General features: G+C 35.8%; 1 protein-coding gene across 7 annotated transcripts in view; it reads left to right on the forward strand.

Moving 5' to 3' along the window:
• The window catches only part of Cnot2 (CCR4-NOT transcription complex subunit 2), a 110,320-nt gene that overhangs the window by 23,629 nt on the left and 67,185 nt on the right, over positions 1-19,506 (forward strand). For 3 of the 7 annotated variants that reach the window (XM_008830037.3, XM_017797375.2, XM_017797376.2), the window contains exon 2: positions 13,735-13,876. In XM_008830037.3, the coding sequence (XP_008828259.1) occupies positions 13,829-13,876 (48 nt within the window). In that variant the 5' untranslated portion in view covers positions 13,735-13,828. Of the gene's footprint in view, positions 1-13,732; positions 13,877-19,506 lie in introns of those variants that run through there. The other 4 variants (XM_008830035.3, XM_029562038.1, XM_029562037.1 and 1 more) reach the window with 2 other exon arrangements.

Below are 19,506 nucleotides of genomic sequence, written 5' to 3' on the forward strand. Positions count from 1 at the left end.
GATTCTCCCTCCTCCTGGACCTGTTGCTTGTTTAATGGGTTGGTTCTGCTGTTTTAACGGTTTTATGTACTATGTGTTGTGATGCACCTGATGTCATAACTTCAGAGGACACAGCCTTGGACATAGGCTTAGTTATCCTAGGATGCTAATGATTTTTAATAGGGCCGTTTACCTCTTTCACTTAACTCTGTTAGATTCTCTTTGTGTTATCCTTAGCTGTCCATCACTAATTACTGGTGATTGTTCTGTTATCTTTTTGTTCTCTGTTGGTGTAAATTGTCTCGTTGTCTTTATAGCCTGATCAACTTAAATTGTGGTCCCTTTGGAGTCTTTTTTAGTCCCGAATGTTTATTCCGTACCCAGGAGGGGTCTTCCTATAACCTTTTCCCCAGTTTTCTTTGGTAAACTAGCTGGCCTATAGCATAGTGGTAGTGTCCTTTTAGTTACTACGATTCACTGTCCTGGATATGGGAGAAGCCTTGGGTCTGTGGCTTATACATGTGGAACTTCCACAGTGTGTAGAAGGCAAATGGGGTTGTCATATTCTAGGCTTTTTGTATGGGAAGCCAAGTCTGCCAAGGCTGTTGAAAATGGTAGAAGGGCACCTATAAAAAATTCTGTTCTCTCGACTATGCTGGGGAGGTACTGTAGCCCCATGACAAGGGGTGTGAATACTAGCACCCACATGGCAGCTAACAGCCATCTGCAACTCCAGTTCCAGGGGATCCGACACTCAGTTCTATCCTCCAAGGGCATTCATTGTGTGACATGGGTACTCTTGGATGCATGCAAATAATACACGCATACACATAAAAGTAAAGCAAAAATAAAAAATGGTGTAAGTTAGTGTCATCAGGATTTTGGGCTGCCCTTGTGATCACCATTGAAAGAATTCAGGTGGGGACACACACAGTGTAATGTGGAAAGTAGAGTTTATGCAGAGTAAAGGGAAGCACAAACTCAAGGAGTGGGGTCACCAAAGGGATCATTGCCTCATCTATATTTTAGGGAGGCCTTGTACCATTTCTACTCTCTGGTACAAATAGCTTTCTCTGAGGAACTTCCTTCTGTGGAGGTGATTGACTCCTACTGGAGGGGGCAATGGTTTGTCCTTGTTCTTTATCAGAAAGCCCTAAGCTGAAGAGTAAAGTTATTAGGGTTAGTTATCTAGTGACCTTAGGGCAGTTTGGAATGTCACTTCTCCCTAGGGCCAGTGATGGACTCAGATCCCACCAGCTGCTGTTTATGGTCTATCCATAATGTCCTTCAAGCTTGACAGTATCTTACTAATTAGCTAACATTTAAGACTTTGATAAATATTCTGTTTTCCCTTTTAGAGTTTGTAATCTTGGCTTTGGGTTTCGTTGAGTGGTAGAGCACTTGCCTACAGTCCTGATTCAATTCTCAGTACATTTGTGTGTGATTATGGTGTTTTTTTGAATAATAATCTTACTCATGATGATGTTCTGTTTTTCTCTGTTGCTGACTTCTGTTTATATGGTCTGTTGTAACTGAGAGAAGAGTGGTAATAACCATATGTAAAAATGTATTTGTTTCTACTTTTCAAGTTTACTAATTTAGTTCTTTTAGTTAGATAAATACAGGTTAAAAATGTATGTCTTGGGCTTAGTGCTTAAGGACCTGAATTTGGTTCCTAAAACCTACATTTTAAAACGTGGTAGGGGGCCTATAATGCCAGTGCTGAGGAGTTGGAGACAGGTGGATCCCTGGGGCTAGTTGGCTTGTTTTATTAGCTTCCTAGTGCTGATACAATAAATTACAAATTGGGTAGCATAAAATAACAAATTTAATTTTCTCATGAGTCTGGAATGTAGATGCCTGAAATCAAGGTGTCCCCAGGGCTATGCTTTCCTCACTTCTCATGGTTGCTGGCAGTCTTATGCCTAGAGCTGCCTCACTCCTGCCTAGCCTCTCCTTACATAGCCTTGCATGCCTGTGTCTCTGTCTCACTGTCTCTTTGTGTCTGTGTATGTGTTTATGTATATTCGTTTATCTCTCCTTTCTTTTCTAAGAATATTACTCATTGGATTTAGGGTTCTCCAAAACCGAGTATGACTTCTTAATTTGATTATGTTTGCAAAGAACTTGCTGCCAAATAAGGCTACATTCAGAAGTCCTAGGAGTTAGACTTTTTTGAGAACACAACTCAAATTTACTACACTTGTATCACTAATCTTTTTTCCTGTATAATTTATTTCTTTTTCAAATAACTTTTTGGCATGTATTTTCAGGCTAATCTTTGTATTATCTTTTTTGCTTTCTTGTGTCCAAGTCACATCAAAGGTGATCAAGGCTGACTTTTGAGCCAGAAGTCCTTGATTTTATTTTTCCTGTCATTAATTAGCTGTGTGTATGAGTTCCCTAAATTTCAATTTATCTTTAAAACAAGATGTGTGAACTAAATGTGCTCTCTGAGTTTGTTTGTTTTTTTTTTTCCCCCCTCCAGACCTTAGGTCTGCTTATTAGCAACCTGTAGTTCACACACTCTTACAGAGGTTTTGGCCATTTTCTTCCTAGAACATCTGTAGCTTTTGAGTGGAACATGTAGGCTAATATTTTCAAGGAATACTTCATATATATAAACTTAATATGCTTCTGAAAGTGTTGATTATATTAGAATATCAGTTTAAAATAGCAGTTGAATTCTCAGTGGCATGCTTATTAATACAAAGTCTAATAGAATGTAGTAAGTTTTAGATAGTGGTAAGTATAAATGACAGAGATTTGAAGCAACTGAAATGATTTGTAGACATATCTGTGTTCCAGGGGTGACAGTCACAGATGCAGGCAGCTAATATGATTATGGGGTTGTGACTGCATTCAATTAAGTCAATACTAAATTTCAATTACTGGGTTAAATTAAAGAGATAATTTCTCTTCCTTTGCCCCCCCCCCCCTTAATAAGTAAGTTACTGGCAAGGAGGGTAGAATTACCTATTGGATTAGAGTGATTATTTCATTTATTCTTGAATCAGGTAGGGTAATTTGAAGATAGTAACAACTGTAGTGGTCACAAATAGAAGGGCCGTTGGGGAGCCAACCAGGAGGGTCTGTATGGTTAGACAGCTGTTAAAATGTGGAAAACATTTGGAAAGATTCTGCTATTTCATACTTTTAAGGTCTTCAACTTTGAAGTGAAATTGGAAATCTTAAAAGATATGATTCATGGGTGCATTTACATACATGCAGACAATACACTCAAACATATACAATAAAAATAAGTAAATTTTTTTTTAAAAAAGATGTGGTTCATAGAATAAAATCCAGTTATTAAACCTAAAGTTAAAAAGTCTGGTCCTACATCAAAATATCAAGGGGAATAAATAAACATTTGTATTTTAAAAGTATTTTTAAAAATGATTTAGAATAATCAACTTTTAAAATTAACTTTCTGATTGCTGCTCTTATACTTAGACAAAAATGATAATAGTATATTCCTTTTAAGGAAAGTTAGTTTTCATACAATGAAAAGTAATTAAAAACTAATAAAGGATTGAGTGTGTTTTGTGGTTCATTAATCAATAGAGTCACTACTGTTTTAGGTACTTGAGATAAGACTAGTAGGCTAATAGATAAGGCTCTTCTGAATTTAGGCAGGTGGGTGTTCAGAAAAGGGCTCTGAAGACAGACAAGGAGACATGTCTAAGTTAGAAAAGTACTTAGCATTGAAAATCTGGACTGAGATAATTGAAAAGGAGCAACAAATGCAGCAAGTTGAAAACTGACTTGTTTTGTTTGGAAACAAAAAGAAAGGCAATAATAGCTAGTACTTAGTAGGCAAATGGTAAGAGACTCCACTTATGCGTTTTGGTTTTTTTAACCTGTCTTTGTAGCAGCTTCTCTGCCTATACTGTACTCTCCGTCCTTTTCTCTCTCGTGCTTTACTACTAGCTTTGGTTAAATTTCCTCTCCCTACACTGTTTCTGCATCCTTGCACCTGCCCATGGCTAGAGAATACCAAGTGGTTGCTTACTGCTGCCTGACAATTCTGCTTATTTCCTCTAATGTCTTTATTTTCACAGTGTTAGAAATTACTTTACATATTTTCCTCCTGCCTTAAACTTCTGACATCTTTTTTATATCCACACTTTAAGCTGATGACTTTTGTTTTATGTTTTAGTAAAAGAACAGGAACAACAGGAGATTGTAATAGGCTTCCCGTACTCTGTCCACTTACCTATATCTCCTACTTTTAAATAACTTTGTTGTAGCAGTATCATGAGCCCAAGGCCAGTTGCTCTTAGGCATTCCATCCATATCTGCTCAAAGTTGTCACTCCACCAATCTGTTCCCCATCAGCTTTTCCTACTGTGTCAAATTTTTTGTCTCATAAAATGCTTCTCTGCACTTCAGATAACTCGTTCCTTGTTTTTCTTTCTTCTCAAACAAAACTCCAAGTGATAGATATCTATATCTTGTCTCCAGTTACTCTTAGACTCTTGTGACCGTAACTTCTATATTACTTTTTTATTTCTAACTACTCCACCAAAACTATTATTGTGAACTAACCTTCAAGTCATCTCAGTACTGCTAAATTAAAAAATTAGTACTAATTTTTAATGGAGAATATTCGAAACCCTTGAGCCACTTACCCCAGTTAACTTGTAGGAATATCCAGATACTCTCTTTAGTTTTCTTCACTTAGGCCTAGAACTAGAGCCCATGACTTACCTTAAATATATATGAGGAAGTTGAATCACACGCAGCTTGTGCAGTTTGTTCAGACTGAATATAGTTTTTTAGCAGCAGGAAGGCTATGGAGAGGACCCTTCCCCCATTGTCTTAAATTCCTCAAGCCTTAAACAAATGACCTTTTAATTTTCAAGCCCAGGGTTCAGAAAGTGTTGACATTTTGTCATTTAAGTTCAGTAGGACCCCTTTTATTGTATTTCATTTTATTGGGGACTTTGAGAGTTAGTAGCAGAAAAGTTCAGTCTTGAGAGTCTGAGCCTTTTAAAAGCATGTAGATCTGTATGCCAGGTGCCCAAAATCCTTAAAATATTTATGATAGAACTATGTAGTTTAGAAGGGTATTGGGAAAGCTACCTCTACAGACACACAGAAAAAAAATAAAGCTTTGAAACTAAATTATGATGGCCAGAGAATAAATTGATTTTAAGGGACTATTATTGGTTAGAATTTTTCTTTGGAAGTTTAGGCAACTTTTAATTTTACATGTTAATTATTGACCTGTGAAAACTGAATTGTTAAAACAGAAAAATTATTTTTAATTTGGCAGTTTTTGTAGACTAAGCATGATATGCAACTGAAATTCTTGAGTTTTTATTTTTGTCAGCTGATGTGTCTTGTTTGTATCATTAGTTATCAAGTCAGGATTTTGAAAACATTTGTTCATATAAACAAAAATTAATTCATGACAGCAAGGAAACTTTTTGGCTTCTGAGATAGGGTCTTGATATATATATATATATATATATATATATATCCCAGGCTGACTGTGATAGTTTTAATTGTCAAGATGGCAAAATTTAGAATCACTTGGGAGATGGGTTGATGTTAATTGAAGTGGGAAGACCCTCTCCACTGTGGGTAGCACCATCCCGTTCTAGGGGACCCTGGACTGTGTAAGACTAGAGAAAGCACTGGCCTGAATGCATTAATTTATTGCTCTGTGCTGTTGACTGTGGATATAATGTGACCAGTTCCTCAAATTCCTGCCCCTGTGACTTCTCTGCCATGAGGACTATAACCTAGAATTGTGAGCCAAATAAACCCTTTCTCCCTTAAGTTGCTTTTCTCAGGGCATTTTATCATGGCCACAGGAAAAGAGAACTGCCCCTAGAACGCATCCTGTGGCCCAGAGTGGCCTTGAATTGTTGTCTTCTTGCCTCAGCCTCCTAAACACTTGGGATTACAGAGACATGCCACCATACCTGGAAGACAGAAACATTTTTGTGATTGTAGTTGAGTCATTGTTGGATCTATTAACAACAAAATATTACCCTAGTTCTAGAATTTGAGAAGCACTATGGCCCCATTTCCCCTCTCCCCCGAAAAGATAATGGCTAAATACATTTACTTTTTTATTTGGCTCCAGTGACACTGGTCAAATCATTTATTTGGTTCTAATGTAGAATATAATGTCCTCTTTGTTAAAAAAAATTCTAACTAGTTCAGTTGTCATAACCTTAACTAAATTCTTGTCGTAGCTTTTGAATGTATAATAGCTACTGAATTATAGATATTTTAGATACCATTTCCAAACTTCAAAAATATTTGGACATTGTTATAGTACTATTGAGTGGTGAGGTTGGAGAAAAAGAAACCTGGGAAAACTAAGCTGTAATTGTCCACTTTTCAGAGTCTGTTACAGTCACTTTGTGGACGAAAACCAGAGAAAAAGATTTGAACTGCTTTTTAGCTTTATGATTTTACTTTTTCCAGAATATATTTTAATGAAATGATTAGATGTCTTTTGGTCTGAATTCTTTCTCATAGTAAAATGGATTAAAGATTTGTCCATTTGGGGGCTAGAGCGATGGCTCAGGTGCTAACAGCACTGGGTAGAACCCTGGTTAGAGGACCAGGGTTCACTTCCCAGTACCCACTTGGTGGGTAACAACCATCTGTAACTCCAGTTCCAGGGGATCTGACGCTCCATGTGCATTGTACAACACGGATGCACTTATTTGTATGCAGGCAATACACTCATACATGTAAAATAAAAATAATAAGTACAATATATTTAAAAAGACTTTGTCCATTTGTCTAAATTAGTAGTTCCTTTTTATTGTTGAATTGAATTCTCTCATGTAGATAATCTTTTATCCATTTGCCTACAAATGATATCTTTATTGGTATAAGCCTTCATGTACTGACTTTAATGTGAGCATTAAGGTTTCAGTTCACTATAACAAATACTTAGAAAATAAAATTATCCAAGTTATATGGTAAGCCAATATTTATCTTTTATGTTGTCAAACCGTCTTCTGAAGTTGCTATATTTTCGTTTTTAAAAGAGATCTTAGTTGGGTTTTAGATTTCTTCGATAGTATTTTTTTTTCCTGTTGTTTGTTTTTGGCCTTTTTGAGATAGGGTCTCCCTGCCGCCCAGCTGGCCTGGAACTCCCTGTGTAGACTAGGTTGACCTTGAACTCACAAGAGATCCACCTGCCTCTGCTGGGATTAAAGATGTGCGCCACTAGCCCCAGCTTTTTTCTGCCTTTTAGAAATATTTCCAGGCATGATAGAATGCACCTGTAATCCCAACATTTAGGAGAGGCTGAAGGAGAAACAGCTCTAGTTTGAGGCCAGTATGAGCCACAGAGCCAGAACCTGCCTATTTAAAGAAAAAGTCCACTCTCCTGATCTGTGTTGTACTGATGAGAAATCTAAATCGTTGGCGAATCGCCCTCCTTTTAAAATTCCTCTCTTTTAAACACTTGCTCAATTTTACTCTGAAATATGGCAATTTTGCTGCTATTCTCCTCAGAGGTTTTTGAACTGTGAGAAGTTAGGATCTGTGAGCTTACGTGCTTTTTTCTAATTTAGAAAAATATGGTGGTGGTTTTTCATTCTTCTCACTCTCCCAGAACAGCAGTTATACTGTTAGGCCTTTTGGTGAGATGTCACAGTTCACTGACCTGCTTGATGTTATTCCATGATACACAGTTGACTGTCCCCACAGTTCTCTTGTTTTTTCTAGTCCCTTTTCTCACTGTGTTTAGTTTTGGGTTTTTTTTCTGGCTACTAGTCTGTTAATTTTTCTTTTTCTGCATATAATCTGCTGTTTATCCCGCTGTTTTTTCTTTATACTTGACTGTATCTCTACAAGATCATGCTGAGCCTTTAAAGTATAACTTTTGGTTATAATCTCATAGCCGTTTTCCATATGTTTGTAATCTAGCTCTCCCCAAAGGTGTTGTATTCTTACATAATTGTAATCCATTATTAAAATTGGAAATTGTCATAGTCTACTGATCTAACTTACATTTACTGGTTGTATATGTTCACTTTTGGGGTTTATCTTTTATCATTCTGTGATATTCTATAGCATACATGCTATCAAAATGACAGTTTAGAAGTTTTCTGAGTATAAAGAAATCCCTTTGTGCTGATAATTTGGATCCTTTTTTTTTTTTTTTTTTAATACCTTTTTGGTGTTTAATCCTGTCAGCTTGATTGGCTTGAGAGGTGCCTAGTAGAAGACTAACATAGCCTCCTATCTTTGGGAGTCTTTGAGGACATTTCCTGAGAAGATTAGTTTATAAAGGTTCTTACATAATGATCTAATCCACTGCTTCAAAATTTGCATAGTTTATTAGGAGGAGGAAACTGTAGAAGGTGGGGCCTGGTTGGAGGAAGCAGCAGTAGTCCCTGGGGGCATGTCTTTAAAGTATACTTTCTTGCCTGCCTCTTTGTTTGGTCTACTAACTCTTCAGTTTTTTGCTTTTAAAAAATTTGTGTTTGTGAGTGTTTGGCGTTCATGTATGTTAAGTATACCATGTGGTATCTGAGGAAGCCAGAAGAGGGTGTTGGATCCTCTAGAACTGGAGTTACAGGCTGTTGTGAGCCACCATGTAGCTGCCAGGAACCAAACCTGAGTCCTCTGCAAGAGCAAGTGCCCCCTTGTTCTACTTACTGGCTGCTTAGAGTTGAACAGCTCTGCTCTTCCAACAAGTTTTGGTGGACCGAAATCTTCCCAACCATGAGCTAAAGTAAATCTCTCCTCTCTGCAGTTGTTCTCTTAGGTATTTTGTCATAGCAATAGATACACCTCTCATTGCCATGTTTATTTGAATGTCTGGAATATACTTCTGTTATTTACTTTAACATCATTGCCTTCTAATTCTGCTGTCTGTATCATTCATTGCTGGATTTATTTTCATTTATTTTATCTTATGGGTTATAGTTCCTGCTTTTTGATAAGTGTCATACACATTTGCATTATTTATTCTAGAGTTTGTTGTGTTATTTTATGTACTTTTGGATTGTTTGGGGGGCTATTATTGTGCCACTTAGAATTAGCCTAATCTTTTGGAACTTGGTTTTTAGCTTTGCTGTGTCAGTCTAGAGTATCTTTTTAAATATTTAATCACTTTATTTTATGTGTATGAGTGTATTGCCTGCATGTGTGTAAGTGCATCCGTGTTCCGCAGTGCCCATATAGGTCAGAAGAGCTCATCAGAACCCCTAGAACTGGAGCTGTGGAGCTAATCACCATGTAGGTGCTGGGAATTGAACCTGGGTCCTCTGCAAGAGCCAGTGCTCTTAACCACTGACCCATCTCACCAGAATATCTTTTTCTAAAGCTTATTTGGTTTGATGTCTGAGACTTGCATTAACTTTGAAACTGTACTTGAAACCCCATTATTACAAGGTCCTTTTGCTATGGTTGATGTGAATGTGAGCTTATTTTCAGAAGACTTTTCTGTAGACTCAGTAGTTTTTCACATGTATGCACAAATCATTACTCAGCTTAAACCTTAAGAGGAATTTTCTTGCGATTTCTTTTATTTCTACAGCTTTTCTGTTTTGCTGCAAATTCTAGTTGACTTGTCTCCCTTAACATTGAACTTATTTAGATGTTGGTTTAACACTCTGTGAGAGGGGCTGGAGAGATGATGGCTCAGTGGTTAAGAGCACTGACTCCTCTTGCAGAGGACCCGGGCTCAAGTCCCAGAACCCACATGGAGGCTACAAACCGTCCTTAACTTCAGTTCCAGGGGAATCCAAAGCCCTCTTCTGACCTTGGTGGCATTGCGTGACACGGGTGCACTCAATACACTCATACACATAAAATAAAAAATATTTTTAAAAACCCCAAAACTCCATGTGAATCTTGGGTCCTGATTAGGTTCCACTTTACCCTTTTTATCAGCCTCCAAACCCTCCATGCAGTTGGGATGGGAGCACTGGTAGAGCTTGCTTCTTTTGTTTTGTTTTCTTGTTGACCTTTGTCCTGTAATGACTATTGCTTATATGTCTAAAAGCCACTGTTTCCTGTATTTTATATTTTTCTGGTTAAAGAGGATCAATAAAGAGCCTCTCTCCCTCTCTCTCTCTCTCTCTCTCTCTCTCTCTCTCTCTCTCTCTTTCTCTCTCTCTCTCTCTCTCTCTCTGTGTGTGTGTGTGTTTGTGTGTCTCTCTCAGAAGACATCTCTGCTTTATAAAAAATTTCACCACAGTTTTTCAAAACATGCTTGGTCTTCTGACTTCTTGACCAATTGTAGGACTTTGTGGGGAAACAGTGCATAATCACGTTCTCGCACCTGCTTGTTCCTTTTCACATACTATTTCATGTACATATATTTACATCCTCTTTCATTTGTTTTTCATTCTTTTATTCCCAAGATGAAAGTTGCCATCACATTGCATACTGAACGTTTTATTTGCTACAACATACAGTGAAGATAGTGATAACAAGCATTAATTTTTCATACATGCTTAGAATAAAGTGCCTTTAATCCTTTCTGCTTTATTTATTAAAAAGATAATACTCCTTAAAAAGGTGTATTAAATTTTGTATTGGTGAGAACCATGAAATACTTGAAATTATCACAAGAAAAGAAAGCAAATAAGATTGTAAATAAAATTTCCTTTCATATTAAAATTTATAGTTCACCAAAGAAATTTCTTTTAATTTACTAATGAAATATTAAATTTATTATTAAATTATTGTGTAACACATAAAATTCTATTCCTAATTGCCCTTCTTTGTATAATTAGATTTGCTGCTAAAGTTGTGTATAACATTAAGGTATTGTAAATTGTTTTAATTTTAGATTTTAATTTTACCTTTTGAATTAATTAGTATATAATGGAGGTACTGTGTGGAATTTTACAGAAACAATATATTTGAAAAGGAAGATATTCGCTGGGCATGATGGTGCATGCCTTTAGTCCCAGCACTTGGGAGGCAGAGGCAGGCGGATCTCTATGAGTTAAAGGCCTGTCTGGTCTACATAGTGAGTTCCAGGCCAGCTGAGGCTATAGGGAGACCTAAAAAAACAAAACAAAAAAAAACAAAAAAAAAAAAAAGAAAACATTCTGCATGTAAGTGCACCTTTGTCACACAGTGCCCACAGAAGCCAGAAGAGGGACTCAAATCCCTTGGAACTAGAGTTATGGATGGTTATCAGCTGCCATGTGGGTCCTGGGAACCAAACTCAGGTCCTCTACAAGAACAGCTAGTGCTCTTAACTACTGAACCATCTCTACAACCCACAGGAAAGCATTCTTATTCTATAAATGATGACTCAAATTTTGGACTGTTATCCACTGGATTCAGTCAGCAATAAGATAGGTACTATTTTAAAACTTTATCAGTATCATTATTCAGTAACATTAATATATGATTGTTTAGGAACTACATTATAAAATAATTTTATTCTCTTTGTAACAATCAAGCCAAATGCATCTCACTTAACTGTTATAGGACATCCAATTCACTTGGTAAGTTTTCCTTTAAATAGCCTAATTCCTGGTTCAGGACTATAGCTCCATGGTAGAGTGCTTGCTTAGAGTGTCCTGGGTTCAATCTTTAGCACTTCATGAGTTAAATAATAAAAATTAAATAGCAAACAGTTTAAATGATGACTACATTTATAATAATAAATATACTAATGGTTTTTAAAAATCTTTATTATTTTTGAGAGACTTAATTCCAAAAGCACATATAGATTTTCTAATGAGCAAATACTGTTTTGTCTTAGAGTTGGGCATTTTGAAATATTTCAGTCCAGTATACAGTGTATGATGGTCAAAATTGAGTACAACCGTAGCTTCCACAACTTTTTTATTTATTTATTTTTTTAAATAATAGGAGCTCAGAAATAGATTTTATTATATGGGTTCTTTGCAAAACTTTGCATAATGTTATGCAAATTAAAAAAAATTTACAATCAGGGTTGGAGAGAGATGGCTCAGTGGTTAAGAGTACTGGCTGCTCCTGCATAGGACCAGGGTTCAATTCACAGCACCCACGTGGTGGCTAACAACTGTCAGTAACTCCAGTTCCAGGGAATCTGATGCCTTCTTCTGACCTTCTGGCATTGCACGACATGGGTCATTTACACACATACAGGCAATACACTGATTCTCATTCTCTCTCTTTAATAAATTTGTTTTTATTGTTTTGTTGTATTTCATACAGAATATCTCAATCTGAATATCTTTATAGCCCTGTCCACACCAACACTCTCCCATAGCAAAAAAAAAAAAAAAAAAAAAAAAAAAAGGTAACAGTGCTGGGGCAGCTCTTGCAGAGGACCTGGGTGGGTTTGGTTCTCAGCACCCATGCTGGGTGACTCACAACCACCTGTAACTCCACCTCCAGTACACTGGATGCCCTGTTCTGACCCCTCAGGGCACTGTATACAGGAGCACAAACCCACATATAGGCACATATGGATCACGTAATTAAAAATATAAAAAATTTTAAAAATTTGTCTATATATGTACAGTGTAATTGTGTGTGTGTGTATGTGTGTGAGTGTAGTTGTGTGTGTGTGTAGGCCAGAGGTGTCTTTCCTCAGTCAAGATCACTCTCTCTGAACTTGAAACTTACCATTCAGGTAGACTGGCTGGCAGACTTCAGGGATCTGCGTGTGTCTGACCTCCTTTTCCCCAAGGCCTGAGTTACAGGCATGGGCCTGGAGATCTAAACTCAAGTCTTCATGATTAGAAGGCAGGCACTTTACCTGTTGAGCCATCCTCCAGCTCTTCACTCTTACGAATTGTATATCAGATGTTTTTATTGCCCCTTTCCAAAGTACATTTCATATTATATTAAATGGTTGCTTTAAATTTGACTGTAAATTATAATGAATATTTATTATTAGTTCAGTAGTTATATATAGTACTTCCTCAGAGTAAATATTTTACAGTATGAAAGTTGTATGTCTTGAAAATGCATCTTTACAAATTCTTGTAGACACTATCTTCAATGCTTTGAACTTCTCATTTTCATTATCTGTTTGGAGATAACACATGGTAACTCTCATTTCTGTTTCAGTGATTTTTTTTTTTTTTTTTTTTGGTAGTGCCTATTTATTTTGTATTTATTTATTGAAGTTAAGAAATGAGCACCAAAACCAATTTTTTTCACTAATTTAAAAAGTGAATTCTGTTGTAACATGCATGAAATTGGTGAACTGAAAGGCAAAAGCATTAAAGTTAGTGTTTGTTGTTGTTTGTTTGAGTAGACCATAATAGAATGTTGAATTCGGTTTCTGTCAGTTGCCTTAAAGTATGATACTTTCCATTATGATGTAGAAATAAGCTTCATGAGTGATGTGAATTAATAGCCATATAAATACTTCATTCCTAACATCCAAATATGTAAGCAATGGGGTGGGAGCACCTAGTTAAATTACTGAATCTGAATTAATTGAATATTCTGAGACCAACTAGAGAAAATTTAGGAAAGAATATGTTAGTCAAGGGTAAGAGGGTAAGTCTTTAATCCACTTTTTTTCATTCACCTTTAAGTTTTGTTTTTGTGTGTGTGATGTGTAGACAGTCCAAATTGGTGGAAGCAGGTATGAGGGGAGAGTTTTTTTATATTAAACAATCTGTATCTCTAAAAATGTCTGTCAGTTTAGCCCTCCCTAAATAATGAAGAAGATGGCCTAGATTTTAAGACAGTTATTTTTGTTGTTTTGTTTTTTGTGTATCATGTTGAATATTTTTGTTAATGTTTGTGTATTTACATGTTAGTAATTTTGATGGCTTTTGGATAATTCCACTCTAGAGGGAGAACTGGTGGGCGGTCCTTCCTGTGACACGACCCTTGAGTGACAGTTCTTTTGATTGCCTCCAGTACTGTGAGGAAAGGACACGACTCTATGGTGAGGACTGATGGACATACATTATCTGAGAAAAGAAACTACCAGGTAAGACTTTTTTTCTCCCTTTTTCTGCATTGGTCATTTGGCTATGTTGAACTGTTTTAATGTTATATTTTATCAAAACTAGCAGATTATAATGTCTATAACTAATTAAAAATTTGTATTATAAAGTTACACATTGAAATTGTGAATAATTGCGAATGTTTTCCAAAGTAAAAAAGAAATTCATATTGTATATTTTTAGCATCAAAGCAAAGTTTTCGATAGATACGCCAACACTAAATTATTTAAGATATAATTAATAATGTAATGGCTGAATTCAGAGGTAATAGTTCATAAAGTGAGCAAATTTCTTGAAAGACTGAGACACAAGTCTCAGACTATTTTATATAATAGTGTTACAGAAATGTTGACGATTGGATAAAATATAGAAGAAATAAAAATGAAACGTAGGAAGTACGATGATCCAGTCTAGCTAATTTGTCATCAGTGCTGTCCTTACAATTGCAGATTCTTGTGTTTTTATTTATTAAGTTGGTTAATAATATCCATCCCTTTTATAATATGCAGGGATGCCAAAAAGATAGTGAAAATTTAACATTCCAGTTTTTCCTGAGCTTTGAAAAGAAAGTGAATTTTAAAAATAGTGCTATTAAAATGATCTTTAAAAGGAAACTTGCTTTATTTATTTGAGTATGATCATGTAATAGATTATGAAGTAATCTGTAGCACTGAATAGTTTAAAGCTCAAGTAGAAATAGACTTTCAGCTTCCTGCATAGATACAAATGCAGCTTTTCTTGGTCTCACCTCAGGGCTTTCAGTCCTTCTAGATTGGAAAGGCAACTAGTGCAGAAACACCAGCTTTGCTTGACTACTCGTTTATGTACTAATCATTTATTTTAATGCAATTAGTCCTTCCTTCATTCACATTGATAAGAGTGAACAGTGGAGAAAATTACAAGTGTGTTTTTATGCTGTATACCAGCAAAGAGCCTTTGATTATAAGATCTGGGTTCTGGTTTGGAGTATTACCACAATAAAAAGATAATTGTATTTAACCTTCCTTGAGTTTTTAACCTATATGAAATTTCTTGCCAGCTCTTCATTACTGTAATAAACCAGAGTAAGCTGCGACTTTTCTGAATCGGTTCTCCCTGTAATTCTTTTCTGATTTGTCCTCATAGACTTGACTAGCCTTTGCTAATTATTTGTCCTTGCTGTGTAGCTCCTCCTGCCTCAAAACCATCTCCAACAACCTTCACTCATAAAATTTTGATTGGTCATACTATTTGGGCTTTTGCATCTTTTGTAGGTTGTACTAAATTGCTTCAAGACCATTGTGATTCTAGGTTATATGTCATTTTGGTGCTCATAATCCTATTTGCAAAGTGAATATAGAACTCATTTGAGTCACAGATGATAACTGATTTGCCTTGTGGGGCAATATTCATATAAAATTTCAAAATTTATACTTTAAAAAGATATAAAACAATTAGCACACACAAAAAAGAACTCCTTATTTCTGCTTTAAAAGTAGCTCTTCTAGTCACATAATATGCAAGTAATGCAAAGTTTTGGAGCTTTCTTGGAAAAATTCCTTCTTGCTTAGGCCTTTTTCTGCCTGAAAATACTTTCCTTTTTGTCTTTTATTGTTACATAGTGGTGTTTCATGTATATTCTAATGTTTTTGGAAATAATTAAGTCTATAAAATTATTTTATTTTTTATTTCATTTTTGAAGCCTCTAAAAAGAAAATACTTAGAAGTATATTTTGATATCTAGTATTACGATGACTGTATTAAGAGCATATGGGATAATCACAGAAATGTGAAATCACAAAATAAAATTTATTCTTTAATAGTTCTTAGCATTTATATATTCTAAGATGAAATTCACTTGAATTTAAAAAATTTTTGCTTTATAAGAATCTTCATACTTTTTACTTTATCTTCATATTTAAAGTAGAATTTTCTTTGTCTACATTTGTAACTTTTATTCACCTTTGAGAGCTTTTGATCTTGAATCTCAATTTGATTTTTAAATTGATTTAAGCATCCTGGTAACAGGCTAATTATTCCAGATTAACAAGAATATGTCTGAAGTTTTCGTTTCTATGTAGACCACATAGTGACTTTCAGATACTTATGAGTTGAAGTATTAATCTCTGTAGTGGTATCTACATATGTTTTGTTTGCTACAGTAAGTCCAGTTAGGTATTTGGAGTTTGAATATCGTAGATGAAGTTTATTTACATAAACGAATTGTTAAATTAGCTTAAAAAACTATTTAAATCGCCTGCAGTTCATTCTTTCTGGAGGGTTATCAAGCTTTTTTCTAAGAGAATGTACATTGTCAGGTTTCAGTTTTTGTTGTTTGCTGTTATTTTTTAATTTTTAGAATTTCATACATGAGTATTTTCCTTGCATTATATTATATTTATCCCTTCCAGTCTTCCACCAACTCCTCCTGTGCCCCCACTCCCTCTCAATTTTTGGTTCTCTTCTTTGACTATTGTTACATGTGCATACATTTATAAATATATGTCGCACACATGCACACACACGCACACATACACACACACTTAGTTCATTTTGTGCTGCTCATGTGTACCTGTGTTTAGAACTGTCCATTTGGGGTTAGATAACTTCTCAGGGAACTAATCTCTGGAGAAAACTGATTCTCCCTGCCATACTTCAGATAGTTCATTGCAGCTTCATTGTCATGTCTAGAATGCATTGACTAGCAGCAGGTGTCTTGTCCCTCTAGCTTACATTCTTTCTGCCCCCTCTTCTGCAATGTTCCTGAGCCTTAGATGTAGAGGTTGCGTTGTATATGTGTCACTTAGGCACCTCACAGTTACTTTTTCTCTGTATTTGACCAGTTGTGGAACTCAGTGATAGTCTCCATCTGTTGCAAAAGGAAACTTGATTAGTGGTCAGAGGTATACTTGTCTATCTGTAAATATAAGGATACATATTTAGAATATAGAAAGAAATTATGTTGGTGTAGGGAGGTGACAGAAGTAGGTTTTTCTTTTCCTAGGGTCTTTGACTTCTCCACCAAGTGTACTTGGCTATGTTTACAGTATCATGCATGATTTCCCTCCCATTGAGCCTTAATTCCAATTAGATAGCTGCTGATTACCACCAAGATAAAAGCACCACTACTTCACAAATAGAGATAGTTTGCTGGGCAAGTCATTGTTGTGATTTGTACACTTAACAACTGGGTAGGATCATTGATTAGTTTTCTCTCTTGACAGCTTCCATAGTGTCTTCTGATAGTATGAGACCTGGTATTCAGAGCTAGTCTGTTCCAGCTCAGTTGTTCCAAGAGGCTTGAACCGTGTCTGTGTCTGTCTGAAGTATGTTGTGTCTTCAGCAATAGGGTCTTAATTTCAAGTTCTGGAAGGCAGTTAAGGTCTGACAATAACCTGTATTATTTTGGGTGTCTCTTGGACTACCCTGACCAACAAGTCAAAGGGAGGTTTCCCATGCCCACTTCTTTGATTTTTGTATAGTAGCCATCAGTTCTATGTGCTACAATTTTATCTTCTAATTTACACTAATTTTATCCTAGCTATGAACATGCATAAATCTAGATTATCTTAATTATCAATTTGTCTCACCAGTGGCTTTCTCTCTTACTCAAACTCCTAAACATGCCATTCTGATCCTCTACATGCCTTTTAGCTTCTCAGTACCCCTTCTCTTAACTGGCTCCCTGGAGTGTCTGTTTAATAATAAAAGGTGCTTTAACACTTTGTACTCTTTCAAGCCTCTGATTATTTGGTTCTCTTTATGGAATGCTGCACCTTTCTTCCTTATTCAGTAATCTGGTTTCAGTTTTTCCAGAAGGCATCCTGCAACAGGCTCTTTTCTTTTGCTTTCATAGCCTGTGTGCTTCTAGTTAGTGTTTTCCTCAATACATGTTTTGCAGTCACCTGTTTTCTTTATCTTGCTATAAACTTGTGCTGTCTAGTACTGTAGGTAATACCCACAAATGACTATTTAAACTCACTTAGATTAAAATTAAAATTTTAGTTTGTTGGCCACATAAGACACATTTTAAGAGCTCAATAATGCACGTCTGCTAGTGGCTGCTGTATGGAAAAGTGCACATCAGAATGTTTCTATCATTGCATAAAATTGTAAGACAGTGCTAATGTATATGAGCTTGTTGAAAGCTAGAACTGTTGTTTACTTTGGTACTAGCAGGTACCTAGTATGTAGACAGATAGGTAATCCATGTTATTTGAATAAAATTAAAGTAAAAGAACTGAAAGAAATAGGTGAATAATGCTGGATGTCCACTAGTGTTATTTCCAAGATTTTTACTGTGAATGGAACCTTTCATTGATTCTTCAATAGAAATGCATTAAAGTGGGGCTGAAGAGTTGGCTCAATGATTAAGAGCACTGGCTGCTCTTGCAGAGGACCTGGGTTCGAATCCCAGCATCCACATGGTGGCTAACAACCACCTGTAACTCCAGCTCCAGGGGATCCAACACTCTCTTTTGACCTCTGTGGGCATCGCACAACATGGATGCACTTACACACATGCAGGTGATACACTCATACACATTAAAAAAATTTTTTTTTTGGTCCTGGAACTCACTATGTAGACCAGGCTGGCCTTGAACTCACAGAGATCCGCCCGCCGCTGCCTCCCGGGTGCTGGGATTAAAGGCATGCGCCACCATGCCCAGCCACATTAAAAATTTTTTTAAAAAAAGAAATGCATTAAGTAAATTAATTTGTTCCTTGTAAAAATGTTGAAGAAAAATATATAGTGTGAAAGTTCATATTCATTCACAGCTTTTTCTTAGCAGTTTGTGTTACCTTTTTTAATGACTGTAAGTGCAAGTGTGGTTGCTGTGTTTGTTTTTTAACAAATGTTTTCAGCTTGCTTATTATACTTTGGAGACATTGCTGTGCTCATCTTTTTCTTCCGTTTTCCAAAATTAATGATTAATTGAATTTTTTCATTTTTTTCTCTTTGTATTTTTATTGTATTTGTTATTTTTATATATTCAGGTACTTCCTTCTTTGTGACATTTTAAAAAATTATGTCTTATGTTCCATTGCTTTGAGTAGGAAAGATGACTTAGCAGCCTCCTCACAAACCTACACACTTTCCCAAGTAATGCTTAAACACTCACTCAGTACTCGACAGTTTACCCAGAATTTGTGTAATATAAAGCACAAATTAGTCTAATTATTTAACACACAAATGCTTCAGTTGGTATGTTTCTGTTCATTTTGTAAGTTTTGTGCAATACTATTAGCATTTTTATTTTATAGTATAATAAAAATGTAAGTGTAAAATAAGCAGTGAAAGAAGTACCCTTTTAAATTTTTATAAGTTAGTATTGAAAATTTTCTCTTAATAGTCCAGGTGCACCTTACAGTTGATGATGTTTTGGAGTCATAGTTGTGTCCTAGTTATTTTATGACTTTCTGTGGGTACCTTCTAATATGATCAAAACCCTAACAACATCTCAGAATGTGTAACATATTGCAGATATAATGAATATCAGAGAACACTTAATGAAGTCCAAGGATTTTTTTAGATAAATACTTAGCAGTAAAGATTTGTCAAAAGATCTGGTGCCCAGAATAAGGATGAAGGTTTTTTAGTCATTGTTATCTTTGGTCTAGAGTGAAGACAAGC

This window comes from Nannospalax galili, unplaced genomic scaffold (genome assembly GCF_000622305.1).
Source record: "Nannospalax galili isolate Female #2095 unplaced genomic scaffold, S.galili_v1.0 scaffold74, whole genome shotgun sequence".
Lineage (NCBI taxonomy): Eukaryota > Metazoa > Chordata > Mammalia > Rodentia > Spalacidae > Nannospalax > Nannospalax galili.